This window comes from Sminthopsis crassicaudata, chromosome 1, assembly GCF_048593235.1.
Source record: "Sminthopsis crassicaudata isolate SCR6 chromosome 1, ASM4859323v1, whole genome shotgun sequence".
NCBI classification, from domain to species: domain Eukaryota; kingdom Metazoa; phylum Chordata; class Mammalia; order Dasyuromorphia; family Dasyuridae; genus Sminthopsis; species Sminthopsis crassicaudata.
Genome location: NC_133617.1, coordinates 8,972,385 through 8,986,620, shown reverse-complemented (window position 1 = coordinate 8,986,620; position 14,236 = coordinate 8,972,385). Strand labels below are relative to the sequence as shown.

At 54.5% G+C, this 14,236-nt stretch overlaps 1 protein-coding gene across 2 annotated transcripts in view; it reads left to right on the top strand.

Annotated features, from left to right (window-relative positions):
• UBE2L3 (ubiquitin conjugating enzyme E2 L3) overlaps nt 1–14,236 on the top strand; it is a 51,410-nt gene extending 37,174 nt beyond the window's left edge. Inside the window, exons 3-5 of one of the 2 annotated variants that reach the window (XR_012486711.1) lie at nt 4,665–4,851; nt 11,558–12,534; nt 14,133–14,236. Coding sequence is in view for 1 of the 2 variants with exons in the window: in XM_074292223.1 (XP_074148324.1) it covers nt 4,665–4,851; nt 11,558–11,712 (342 nt within the window). In the remaining variant the exon portion in view is untranslated. Of the gene's footprint in view, nt 1–4,664; nt 4,852–11,557 lie in introns of both variants that reach the window. The other variant, XM_074292223.1, reaches the window with a different exon arrangement.

Sequence of the window (14,236 nt, the reverse complement as noted above, 5' to 3'; positions counted from 1 at the left end):
AAGCTCTTCCAGGTGCTGCCCAGCCAAGCCTTGGGAGAATGCAAAGGTCATTGGTACAAAGAGCAGGGAAATGAATTGGAGGATGCTGTTGGAGATGCTGCTGCCTGTGATGCTGCTGGCCAGGCCCTGGGGTGGTTCCTCCCTGCCAAAGCTCCCATGGCCCTTGATAGCAGCCAGGACGGGAGGCAGCGTTAGAGAGGATTTGGGCAGCGATGGGCTGCCTGTGGACAAGGGGACTCCTCCTGTGTCTTCCCAGCAAGAGTAGGGAGTGTGTGGGGGCATCGTAGGGAAGGAGTAAAAAGGGATTCACTGAGCATTTCCTCTGACCCGGAGCTGGGCCCACAGTTAGAAGCCTTAGACAGTCACTCCTCTCACTGAGGGAGGAAGCACAGGACCAAGGGAGAGGCAGCAGCGGTCCGGGAGACTGCGCTGGGACTAAAGGGCTTGCAGAGCCACCAGGAGAGGCTGCTCCCTGCTGGTGGTTTCGTGGCACTCACCCCGCCGGCCTTAGAGATCACTGTGGTCCCCCAGGGGCGAGCTGGCTGGCTGGCTCTCGTGGCTCTCCCCTATTCTGCTGGACAAGCACACCGCACTGGGGTGCTTCCATCTTGGCTTCCCTTGTGGGGGACCCTCCTCAGTCCTTGCAGTCCCCCTCTGAGAGGCAGGCCTATCAGCCATTGTTCCTTTGGTCAGACAGCTGCACAGGGAATGAGCTCATGGCTTCTCTGTCCCCTGAATTCTTCCACTCCTTAAACACCACTTCCTTCGTGAAGATGCCCTTTGCTTTGTGTCTGTCATGTGACCTTAAGGACTCACACTGGTACTCTGTAGAACCAGTCCTGTGTTACCTGTAGCGAACCTCCGGACATCCTGGTGCCCCTCTTCTGTCGCTCTTGGCTCTCCCCTCGTGCATGATGTGCCTTTACATGTTCCCAGAGACTATTTCAGGGCTCAAAACTATTGCCACACTAATATTAAGACATTTTAATTTCTAATACAGCAAAATCTACCAAGTGTGACCCACACGGGAGCTCTTTGGGGAGAGGAGCCCTCAGTTATTGTTACGAGTTTGAAAGTGTCATGATACTGGCACGTTGGAGACCTGCTTTATTAAAGTTATTGGTTTATGTTTCTTGTTGGAAATTAATATCATTGATTAGAATTAGAAACGGTGACGAGTTCATGGAGCATACTTCCTCTTCTTTTCTCAGTAGTATTTTATTTTCCAGATACACGTAAAGATAATTTTCAGCAATTCCATCATTTTGGTGGCCGCGTGCCATGCCCGTTATAGTCCCCATCTACCATTGTATTCTCCAGTTGGTTCGGCTCTTGCTCCATAGATGGACATCTCTTAAGAGTCTACTTTTGTTTGCCTTTTTTTCCCTCTTAATCCATCCTTCGGGTCAAAAAGCGAGGTTTACTTGTGACTGTCCCCGGCATTATCCTCCCTCATCGATATTGTTCTGCACCAAATAGGAGTGTTTGTGGGTTTGGGTGAGTGTCTGCCTCAGCGCCCCTTTATCTTTTTCAGATAAAAGTGAGGTTTGTTATGGGGATTCCCCCTCCCCCACAATTAAGCCTGCTCTCCCCTCCTGGCTGAGCTCACATCATCTCTTTTTCGCTCCTCAGACCCCAGCTGGACATGACCTTGCTCCTCCCATTTCTCATTCAGCTCCCGGAACTCTGCTGGGGCCATACCTGTACGTTCCGAGTCAGAGGGGGAGAAAGGTCATGACTAACTTTGGAGGGGGGGGGGGATCTGAAAATGGGACTTTGTAGAAATATTTGATTTAGGCTTTAATAGAAGAGCAGCACTCCATTAATGTGCCGTGGGCATGGGAAATGGTGAGCAAAGGCTTGGAGGGGGGCTATTGCATGATGTCTGGGCCAGGAGAACCAAATGGTCCAGTTTGCCTTAGAAGCAGCTGGCAAGGGCGCTGCCGGCCTTGGGTGCGGGAAGCCCTGGGTTCCTGAGTGGCCTTTAGACTGGCTCTGGCTTCGGCAAGTCATGCCTTAGTTTCCTCAATTATGGAATGGGGATCAGTTTACATATCAGTGCCTGGAACCTAGTGGGCACTTAATAAGTGCTTGTGCCCTTTCCTTCCTTTCCTACACGAAAGTAATGTCATCGTAAAGCCGGCAAAGTAGGATGGTGCCGGGCTGTGGAGGGCTTTCATTGCCGTCACAAAGAATCGACATTTCATTTGGCAGGAAAATAAAAGCTCTGCAGAAAGATTATGAGAAGAGCAGTGACCTGGTCAGCCAGAGTATGTTCATCTAGTTCAGTGGTCTTATATGGCAGAGCCTGAGGCTACATCAGGGGACTGGGGCCCCACAGGCCATTTCTGTGCTCCGGGCTCCCTCAGAGGCCTGGGCGGAGGGGACTTGTCGACTGGATGTGAGAGAGCACCTCCGGGTTTTCGGCAGGTGACAGACCCTGGCCGCTGGCGCACGCTGAAGTCCCAAAGCGGGAGAGATCTGGGCCCGTCGTCGTGAGTTTGGAGTTTGGATGCAGAGTGAGGGTGCTCCTGTGTGTTCATCTCACAATACACTGTTCCGTCGATGCCATGCTTTACTCTGATAAATATTCACGAATGCTTGAAGTACTCTCGAGGCTTTTAATAGTTCTTAGAATCTTGTCTTCTTCACTTGCTCTCTTTAATGGTTTTCTCTGTCGCTGATAGCACAGAAAAACTCTGAGGAGACCTGCTGCGGGCTCTCAGAGAGCAAGGCAGGGCAGTGTGGGATTTTGGGCTGGATGGGACCTTAGGGAGGCAGGCATCCCGAGAGGGAACAGGACTTGCCCCACATCTTCACTCGGTGGAAATGCTCAGGCAGACCGAATCTCGAGGTGGAAGGGGCCCGTCCCCTTGACAACATCCTTGTCATCCAGCCTTCTTCCCAAATTCGGTGGATGGAGCACTGGACCTGGAGACAGTCTTAGTCCGGCCTCAGACCCCTGTGTGACCCTGGGGGAGGCGCTTCATTAACTCTGGGCCTCAGCTTTGCTCACGTGTAAAGTGCAAACCATAAAGCACTCAACAAACTCTTGTAGTTATGATTATCATTGTGGTTATTAACAAGATGATGATCATGGGGCTTGAAGCGCTAGCATCTCCTTGGGCCGGTCCGCTTCACTCTAGGCTGATGCTAATTGTTACAAGGTGTTACCCCATTTCAAGCCTCAATTTGCCTCTTGGGAACTTTGTCCTCATTGTTCCTGGTTCTAGCCCCTGGGGCGGGGTGCAACAACGCACCCAGAGCCAGCCCTTCAGACACTGCAGGATGCTCCAGCCTGGGGTTCAGGGGTCTTCCTTCTGACCTGTGCTCCCTGAGAGGAGACTCTCCCAGGTGGGAAGATCGTGATGGTGGATGCCTTCTTTTTTTTTTATTATAAATTTTATTTTCACAGTATATATGCATGAGTAATTTTGTTATAACATTATCCCTTGTATTCATTTTTCCAAATTATCCCCCACCTCCCTCCACTCCCTCCCCTGGATGACAGGCAATCCCATACATTTTACATGTGTTACAATATAACCCAGATACAATATATGTGTGTAAATACCATTTTCTTGTGGCACGTTAAGTATTAGCTTCCGAAGGTATAAGTAACCTGGGCAGACAGATATTAGCGCTAACAATTTACATTCACTTCCCAGTGTTCCTTCTCTGGGTGTAGCTACCTCTGTCCATCATTGATCAGCTGGAAGTGAGTTGGGTCTTCCTTATGTTGAAGATCTCCACTTCCATCAGAATACATCCTCATACAGTATTGAAGTGTACAGCGATCTTCTGGTTCTGTTCATTTCACTCAGCAATAGTGGATGCCTTAAAGGAAGCAGTTGGCATCCAATCTCATGGGCTGACGGAGGGAAAAAATGGTTCTGGGGGGGTTCCGATGTTGGGAGGGGAAAGTAACAGCCCCAGCACGGGTCCTGTTGAGTCTGTGGAGTTATTAGAGCCGTCTTTACTAGGAAGCCAGAGCAAATGGGCCGCAAAATGGGGTCCTTGAAAAAAAGCTGGGGGCCGGGTGCTGGCTGCAGCGCTCACTAGCTGTGTGACAGACACGGGGCACCACTTTCCTTGTCATAATGATCTCCATTCACGAAATAGGACACAGTTGTGGGGGCCTATACCGGGACCAGGGAGCCAGCAACAGAAGGGCTGGACGTGGGCCTGGGAGGGCCCTGCCTCCTCGGGTGCTCATCCAAAAGCTCTCGGCACACCCCAGAGGTCTTGCTCCACACTCTGGCTAGTGCTGCAAGCGTTCGGCACTGAACTGCCCTCAGTGAACTTCTGGCCGGGGAGGGCCGGCCCATCTTCTGGAGCTGGCCCTGCTCAGAAGCCCCAGCCCTCGAACACTTGGTCTCGGTTTTGAAAACACTTGGAAAATCAGAGATCTTGTTTCCATGGCTCCTGTCACTTCACTTTGAGCCTCGTGATGGCGGAGATCTGGCAGTGAGTGAGGGTTTCTATGAAGTAGCTGCCTTTGAATTATTTAATGTTTGGCTTTTAAAGCGCCTTCATCAAAGCCTTCCGCATTGGCAAGTTCAAGCCCCCCTAGCGCCTGTCACCCACGTGTACGCTCCGTCGGGCAGACCGCGGTGGAGTCTGGTGGCCGGCCACACCTTCATTCTCTCTGTCTCTCTTCACAGGACAACCCTCCGTATGACAAGGGAGCCTTCAGAATCGAAATCAACTTCCCAGCAGAGTATCCATTCAAACCACCTAAGATCACTTTTAAAACAAAGATTTACCACCCGAACATCGATGAAAAAGGGCAGGTCTGTCTGCCGGTCATTAGTGCTGAAAACTGGAAGCCAGCAACCAAAACTGACCAAGGTAAGAGCAGCTCAGTTCCTCCGTGGGCCCCCTCCCTCCAACGTGCCGGCCGAGACGCGGACACCGAGCGGTCCGGGCCCCTGGTGTCGCGTGGAATGGAAGGAGGGCCCCACTGTCCCATACGGGCTCAGCACCCCGCACGTTAGCACTGGCTGGTAAACATTTCCTAATTACGCTTTAATCTGGCCAGACCCCAGTGGGGATTTTGCAGCCACTTTATTTACATGTCTGGGCTAGACCAAGAATGTTGATGGGGGGAGAGGCCTGACTGGTGGTACCCTGGGAAGTGATGGGCAGAGTGTCTGTCCGAAGGCCCTGGGCACTTGTGCCATTTCTTCCTGGTCTTCCTTCTGCCGGGCATCTTGACTCCCATGGGAAAGGCAGGTGAAGCCGGGCCTCCCAGCCGCCCGGTCAAGTACAGAGGGGCCGTGGCCTTCCCTCTCAAGGCCTTCCCTCAGGAGTTAGCCCCCTCTCTCCGGTCCTGAGCTTCTTGACTCCTCCGCTGGCCCAGGAGCTCCTCTGAGGCGGGGGCCATTCTTTGCCTCTCACAGCGACTGGAATTTGAGCTGTGACTCCCATAGACTCGTCTTGGGGCTCACGTTGTTGGAAGTAAAATTGGGTGTGTTGGGAGCCCCGTGGGAGATGAGGGCCTGAGACGGAGCTCCTCCCCTCCGGCCTGGCGTGGCGCCCTGGGCATGGGAAGTCAGGGGCCTGCAGACTGTCTCCTGCACGTTTCACTTGCGGAGCCAAGGCCTGCACAGCCTGAAGTCCTTCACCTTCTTTCCTTTTCTTATTTTCCCCAGTTACACATATAACAATTTTTACATTTGTTTTTACAACTTTGCAGATTCTCTCCTCCCTTCCCTCACTGAGAAGCCACATGCCTCTTTGTTAGAAGCATGTCTTCCACCCTTTTGCCTGGAGGGAAACCTGAGTAAATGCTGGGGGGGCTGCAGTCGGGGCCAGGCTTTGTTCTTGATTAGCCTGTGGACCGTCAGTCTTGACAGGGCCTCAACGGCCTACGATTCTTGGGCTCCTCCCCTCACAAGCCCCCTGAGGAAAGGGGCCGTGCCAGGGGATGATCCCTGTGGCCCAGCTGAGGATGAGGAGGGCCCATCTCCAGGCCTTTGCCAGGGCCTCCCACTCTGGGACTGGAAAAACATCTGGCCCCGGTTCAGTAACAGAGTGAGACCTGTGGGCCACAGACTGGCTCTCCGGTCCTGCCTCAGCTGGCACTAGGGAAACCACAAGCCCAACCTTCTGCGGGGTGTCTGGCCAGGCGTGCTCAGCCTTAGCAGGTGCCCAGCCTCCGTGCACATTTGCCTGGCCGGGAGGGTTCCGGGCTCGTCTCCGGTGACTGACTGCTAACAGCTTAAAGGAGACCATACAGGGTGTCCCTGCTTCCCATCCTGCCCCTCGGCCATTCCCTCTGCTCTTCGTATGTCCGAATCTTTGACTCCTGAGCTGGAAGAAGGGACCTAGGGACCGTATCACTAACTCTATCCCACAATAATTGGTTTTCTTTGTAATTCTGTCAACTTTCTTCCATGCTTTAAAGCATTTTGAGAAGGGGCCCCTAAGGCTTTCCCAGACTTGCAGCGAGCTCATGACACAGAGGAGGTTAAGAGCCCCTAATTAGACCTTTGCCCTGCTTCAGGGTATCCCTGCCACAGGGACCATCCGCCTTGGCTTGAGCATTTTCATGGACAGGGCACTCGCTACTTCATCAGGCTTCCAGTTCCGTCTTTGGACCAATATACTTATGAATGGAGAGCAGCAGGTGGCTCGGTGGCTAGAGTGTCAGACCTGAAATCAAAAAGATTACAACTTCCTGGCTTCAAATCTCACCTCAGATACTTCTTAGCACCAGTCACTTCACCCTGTTTGCCTCAGTTTCCTCATCTGTCAGATGGCCAGTCCCCAGGTGGACTCACGGAGAGCCACACAACCACCCCGACCACAGCATTAGAAATCGCAGTCTTTGCTGTCGTGATCACTGGGTCCCCAGACTCAGGAACGTTTCTGCTGAGTCACGGCCTGTCCCCGATTCCTCTGAGCTCCTCAGACTCTCCAGGGTAACTTTGCCCATTTTCTTCTCTCTGTTCTGAAAGGAACATCGATGCCCTTTGGGCAGAACGTAGTACTTAGTGCCCAGGAAACAGACAGAAAAGGGTGCCAGCCCTTCCCCTAAGGAGTCGTCTGAGAGACAAGGACAGACAGACAGTAACTGCTGCTCCTGGGTGGGCCCTGGGGAAAACCATGGCTTTTTGGCAGCTTCAGGGCCCAGGCTGGAGGTGGGAGGGAGCCGGCCGAGGCAGGATCTTGGGCCTCTCTTCACTCAGTAGCCAGTCGGGTGGCTCTTAGGAAGCGCCTGTTCTGTGCCACAGACTGTACTAAGTCCTGGGGATGGAAAGAGGCAGAAACCTGGCCCTCTTCTCCAGGAGCTCGCAGTCAGAAGGGGGAGTACACACAAGAGAACCGAAGGATACGTGGGGAAGAAAGCTCAGGAGACAGAGCGTCGGGTTCATTGGCCAGAGGCCGGGGCTCCTGGGATGGAGGGGACCTAGAAGGCAGTAAGGTGGCAAGCTGCCAGGAGAGGTGGAAGGGGGCTAAGTGGGGACACCAGGTAACAGACTGATGGCTGTGACAGCTGACTTGAGGATGGCCAGAAGTGGGGTGGGACGTGAGCTGTCGGAAAGGAGGCAGTTAGAGGAGATCAGAAGGTGGAAATGATGGGGGGGGGAATCACACAGTTTGGGGTATTTTGATTTAAAATGTCTACCAGACACTGACGTGGAGATGAGAGAGAGAAGGCCAGCAGAGTGGTTAGGGCTGGACATGGGGATTTGAGGGTCATCTGCATAGAAATGATCATTCGGAACATGGCATCCAATGAGATCACCAGGGGAAGTAGGACAGATGAAGAGCAGAGGGCCCAGGATGGAGCGTGACCCGGAGGAGGAGTCCAGGTCAGACAGGTGGGAGAAGAACCAGGAGAGAGATCTCGGGGGGACAGCGATGGACTGTGGCGGAGGGTGCCAAGAGGAGAAAAGGCTGTGGATTTGGTGGCTAAGTGGTGAGAACAGGCCAGGGCAGGGGGCGAGAGGAGAGGCAGCGGGGCTACCTCTCGTGGATGGCTCCTCCAGGAGAGGAGAGATAGGCTAAGAGCACTCCTGGCTGCGACTGGGGCCTGCTGGGAGGCACCAAAGCCGTGTTCTCAGCGATCGGGTGAGTGAGCCCGCTAGCTGGAGTGGGGAGGTGTCGAGAGCAGGATCTGGCCCGGGTTTGTGAAGAGGAGGACCTGAGTGCCAGGGTTATTGGAAGGGTATTTGGGCAGATCGTGGAGGCCGGATGGAAGGGGGTAGGCTGGCGATGAGATGAGCCCGAGGGAGCAGTGAGCGTGCACTTGAAGAGCAGCTGCCCGTCCTTCCTCCTCTCCCCAGGAGACGTCTTGCTTGCTCCCCACCTTCCCCAAGTGCCCAGTGGCCAAGCACCTTTCCGGTTCTTTGTCCTCCCGGACCTCGATGCGGACCACATGTGGCGAAGGTGTCGGCAGAAGAATGCCCATCTTTGGGGCTTTTGTCTTCCGGAGGGAGGGCCGTCATGACGGCTCTGGAATATTCTGAGGTTCTTCGCTCTCTGAGAAGAGGGCTCCCCCAGACGGGCTGTGTTCTGGCAGAGCCTTCTAAACCCCAAAAGGGGAGACGATGAATGAGGGTTGGCTTTGGAGAGAGTTGACGTTCCCTTCTTGGCCATTCCCAAGATGAAGGTCCTTAGTGAATAGGAACTGTCTGATCCCAGAGAGGAAGGAGCCCTCTGGGGCAGAGAAGGCTTCTGAGGTGGGAAGAGGGGACACCGCGATTCTGCCTTGTCCGAGCAGGTCTTTCTGCCACTGTCACCCCCTTTCCCGGGAGATGCCTCTTCTTTCCTCTAAAGCGGCTCTGCTCCAAGGATCTCCGATCTCTCCGTCTGTCCCCTTTCTTCTGACACAGACGGCGTCCATCTTTTTAAATAGCTGTGAATTGAACAATCCCTGGCCCTTTGGCCAAGCCTTCCGCTAGCCGCAGCTGGCAGCAGTGCCCAGCCTCTTGAATTTGGGCACACCTGCTGAAGTAAAGTCCCCTTAGGCCTCTGCACCATGGCAGGGCCCCCCGAACCCTGAAGGCTGGACCAGTGAAGCTCATAGGAGAGTGTTTGAGGTTGGCTCTGTTCAGGGATTGGGGCACAAGGGACCGAGACCGAAACCCTTTCTTTAATGTCTCCGGCTCCCGTCGTGCCCATCTCTGACTGTCCGCTCCACAGCAGCTCTGTGGGTACACGATGAGGAGAATAGCAGGGCCTCGAGAGGTGGTTTGGCCTTGGCCATCTGCCTAAGAAGAAGGGGGGGGCCTGATGCCCTGCACCCCCTTTCCATTAGCTGGCAGCTTCCCCATCCATTAGCCGCTCGGGCCTGAGGGATAGTGAATAGTGAAGCACTCGGGACTATTGGTGGCTAAAGACAGGGTGCACCGCTCCCTGGGAGCAAATTTTAGGCCTGCAGAGGGAGCAGGTAGGGAGGCTTCCGAAGTCGTCCCAGAGCGCCCGGGAGCTCGGTCCTAGAACTAGGCCACATTGAGCAGTGACAGTGGGTTTCACATCTGAAAAATGCTTGTGAGAGAACCTAGCGACGGGGCTGGGGCAGCAGAGCGCACGTTCCAGCGTGTCCCACCCGGCTGGGGCAGGATGGCTGATCGCATGTCGCTGGGATAAATGTCAGCTCCTCCTTTGGGGTCCAGAAGGGCAGCTGCACAAGTCCAGCTCAAGGCCAGGTGTGGTGGAAGAGGAAGCTCCTCCCAGGGGGGCTTCCCGGGGTTCTGCAAACTCTGAGATTCTGTGTGTTGTGTTTGTCCCGTTTTATGGAGCTCGAATGAGACCCCAGTGGTTGCACAGCTAACCAGTCAGCGTCAGGGACTCCTGCCTCTGGAGGCCTTGCTCTTTCCTGTAGCCCTGGCTCCAGCTCTGGCCTGCGCTCCCTTCTCCCGGCTCTTTCCTCCTCCAGTGGCTTCCCTCGCTTCTTGTTCCTGGGTCTGATCTTGTCTCGTGTTGCGCCCGCCTTTTCCCTTGACCTGTTCCTCTGTCTCCGGCTGTGGCCATCATGTGAGTGCGGGCCCTTCCCCCAGCTTCCGATCTCTCAGAGGAAGCTGTGGTGCTTCGTGGTACTCCATGTTCCGCCGCTAATTGGGGCCCGCTCTGGTCACCTGTGTTCTCCTGTTCTTTAATTTGTGTTTTATCTCCCACTTCCTCTGGCCTCCGGGGCAGGACCCCGCTATCTCAGGATAGTGCTCCATAAATTTGCATCTTGCAGATTCTCACATAAAGAGTTCTGAAAGAAATCCACAGTTCCCCCAAGCCCCTGTTAACTTACTGTAGGGAATGGGCTGAAACGCCAAGTGAAAGCAAAAGAAGAGTGACCACGGCTGGCAGGGGGCTCTGGAGACCTCTGCCCCCTTCCCCCTGCGGGTCACCATCCTCTCTGCGTGCCCCCCTTCCTCTTGCTTCCAGCCAGGCTCCCGCTGGCCTGCTCCTTCCCGCGCTCTCACTGCTGGCCCTTAAGGCCTGTGTTGGCCCCTCTGTGGGCCCCTTCCTGCCCAGCTTACCGAGTATGGTCTGTGGGACGATGGTGGGAGAAGCTCTCGGGCCTTCCTGACCAAGCCTTTCCTTGAGCCCACTGTGCCGGACCTTCCTTATTCCTTAGAAAAAACTGTCGGATAGCCATCCAGCCATTCACTGGAGATCTGCGGCCATGTCCTTCTGCTGTATTAACACTCAACGTGTCCCATGGAGGGCACCCTCATGCCAGCTGCCAGATCCTTGTGTCACCTTTCGATCTCTCTCCTGTCTGTGCCCTTCCAGCCCCCCCCCCTCCCATGCCCAGGCCTGGCTCTGCCCGACCTTTCTGCTTCCCTTCCCTCGGGGTCCAAGGCAGAGACTGTCTCTGACCTCTCAGGCCTCTGCTTGCCCCCCAGTCGTGCGTCCTGTTCTGACCGTGATGACTGGGATATGCGACGTTCCCTCGAGGCCCAGAGCTCCAGAGCAGGAATCGCCTGGTTGTGGAAGCCGTTGTTCTCCCTGCTCCTTCCTGCTTCGGCCTCCCGGGACTCTGGCTCTGCCGGAGCTGGGCCCCATCGTCCCTCCCCTGAGCAGAGTGAAGCATGCGGTCCTCGGAGGGGCAGCGGGTGCATTCTGGCCCATCTGGCGCCGGCCACTCTGACCGTTCTTTGTGTCCGTGAGGTTGTGAGCCTCCGGGATCATGAGTGGGGGGTTCAGAACAGTGCTGGACCTCATCCTGGGTTCAAGTCGTGACCCCGCTGCTGACCACCTGCGTTCCTCTCCGGCCTCAGTTTCTGAGTCTGTAAAATGAGGGGGTTGGTTGGGGATCCGTGAGCGCCCGGGCCCTTTCCAGCTCTGCTGTCCGGGCTGAATCCCGAGGTCCCCTCTCACACTGACGGTCGGGGGCTCCGGGAGCCTCTGGAGAGCTCGGCCAGCCATTCGCCCTGGTCCTCGGGCCCCGACTCCGGCGCGGGGCGGGAGTGTCGGTGGCCCTCTCGTAGCCGGTGGCTTTTTCGGGGGCCGATCGCGCGGAGCTCTCTGGGGCGTGGCTCTGCCGGGCTAGCGATGCGACGGCGCGTGTTCTCAGCACTGACCGCCCTTGTCCTTTTCTTGGCAGTCATCCAGTCCCTCATAGCACTGGTGAACGACCCCCAGCCTGAGCACCCCCTCCGGGCTGACCTAGCTGAAGAGTACTCTAAGGACCGTAAAAAATTCTGTAAGAACGCTGAAGAGTTTACAAAGAAATATGGGGAAAAGCGACCCGTGGACTAAATCTTCCGTGATTGACTCCAAGCAGGGCGAGCGGAGATCCGGAGCAGTGCATTTCCAACACCCCGCCACCAGGACTCTTTGGGAAATTGACAGGGGCCACCTCCTGGCGCTAACTTGTGGCAGTTACTAACTTTCTACAGTTTTCTTAATCAAAAGTGGTCTAGGTAAACCTGTAAAGAAAGGATTAAAAATTTAAGATGTTCTAGTTCTGATTTCTTTGTTTTAAAAATCACTGCTTCAATCTACCTTCAAGGATGGTGTGTTCTTTTCTTGCCCAAATCTATCCCAAATCTTCGGTTTCTCTTCAGGTTTAAAACAGAGTTAGTGAGTGGTGCACACTCCTGATCCCTCCCTTCCCCTTGTAGCTCTTATTTTATTGCGTTCATTTTAATCACACTCCCTCCCCCCAGAACAATGCCTTGGAACCCCCCCTTTCCCTACCTTCTTCCCTCCCCCACCCCCTCAACCCTCCCCCAAATGGCCTACCATCCAGCAGCGCCCTCCTCCCCCCTTCCCTCCCCGCGGAATCTGCTTTGTGATCCGGGTTGTGAGTTTGTAACATCTGAGAAACCCGAGAGGCCAAACCCACGGGTGAAGCCTGGGATGAGGAAGGAGCCCGGCTGGCGTGTAAATCTGGCTGATGTTATCAAAATGATGTCGATTAAATGGGCAAAGCCCCGACTGTCTGCTTGTGTGTGTGATTGAATTACAGCCTGGCTCCGGGGCTGCCCCGCCCGGGGAGCGCGGCAGCGCGCAGCCGGCCGCTGGGGACCTGGGCCTCCAGCTCTGGGCTAAGAAGAAGCGGGCTCCCGGACTGAGGGCGCCCCCCCCCCCCCCAGATGCCTCCTGGTACTACCTGCAGATGTCCCCGGGACCCTGGCCAGCCGATTCCGCTGACATTGTTTTCCACCCAGTAGAAAACTTTGCATCAGAATGAATCGGAGATTTTTGGCAGCGTCCCCCCTCCCCCTAATATTGAATTTTTCAATTATCCTCGAGAAGAAAACTCGAGTTGGGGATTCTGCTTGTGTAACCCCTAGAGGGGTCGCTGTTCTGGGTCAAGGTCATTCCCCTCCTCCCTCCCCCCCAGCCCCTTTTTTTAGAATCTTTTAGCAGGGCCTCGGAGAGGGATGGCTTCTCTTTCCATTGACGGCTCTGAAACAAGGCATCGCCCCTCCTTCCAGACAAGCCTGTTTCATTTTGGAAGCTCTTTTGCCGCCCTTTGATGATGGCTGTTTAGGTTTGGTTTGGTTTTTATTATTATAAGCATTTTGACTGCTTTTTTTTCTTTGGTAGAAATAAAAAGTGATTATAGATTTGCAATCATATGGAATTAAAAGGATTAAAATGTTGCTGTCTCTTAAAAATTCCGCCCCTCCCCCCCCCCGCTCCCTACCCCCCAATAAATAAATAAATGAGAGCCTAGAAAATATCCATTTGTTGTTACCCAGATATTTGCCGTGCTCATTGTGGTGACGGAAGATCGCCTATTTCCTCACTTTTTAAATCTCGTCCCAGATGCTCTCAGAGCTTTAGCCTCATCTAGTTGCCGAGGAGGATGGGCCACGGAGGAAGGGACGATTCCAAAACTTGCCATTTCCCCCCCGGGGCATTGAGATATGTAGGGTACTCTGTGTCTGTGCAAAAGTGAGAGGTTTATGAAATGTTCATTTGTCAGTGACCACGTCGCAGCCCTGTAAATATCCCCAGCTTCTTCAGCCCTCTCCAGGAAATGGGGTGCACGCCCACGTGTGGGAGCCGCCCGCGTCTTCCGAGGGCGGAGGAGCGCCCGTCATCAGCACAACCGTCACCGTCTCCTCATTGGCTGAGACCTGGGATGGACTTTTGTTCCCCTCCTTTGGATTTGTAATAAAATGCCAAATTCTGTCAAACAAAAGCGTGTTGAACTCCTGCATCAGACTCCTGCCTAGACCAAGCCACTGTTTGCCCTGTTACTGCCTCTGAACGGGAAATGGTGGCCTTTCTCTGAAACTGTCTGGTCCTTTCCTCTTTCCATACCACTTGCTTCTCTCTCATAGTATTTAGACTTTTCTGATTGTCAGCCTCTCAGGTGAATGCCGCTGAGAGGGAACCTCTGTGGCCGGGCACTCGGAAAGCGTGCGGATGGGAGCTCACTCAATGCTGTTCGGGCCGCCGGGTGGGCAACAGATGTAGAACAGTGGGTTTTGTTGTTTGCCTCCAAAGCTGTGGCTTTTCTGTAAAGAGCTAACGAGGGGAGTTGTGAAAGGGGGTGGGGGGTGGGGGGAGAAGCTGCCATAGTGAGAACCAAATTGTTGTGTATGATGGTGATGAGGAGGTGCTGGCTGTCCTTGGATCACTCAGGACTTCACTCCTGCTCCTTAACTGTTCCCTGACAATGTGCTGAATTCTCAGCATCCCTTCCCTTCCCCAAACTACAGCATACTCCCCCCCCCCACCCCACCCCGCCACCTCGTCGTGGTGTAGACTTTCTAAGGTTCTGCAATTCCATTCTGCTACCCTCAATAAAAATGATCTCAAAGGT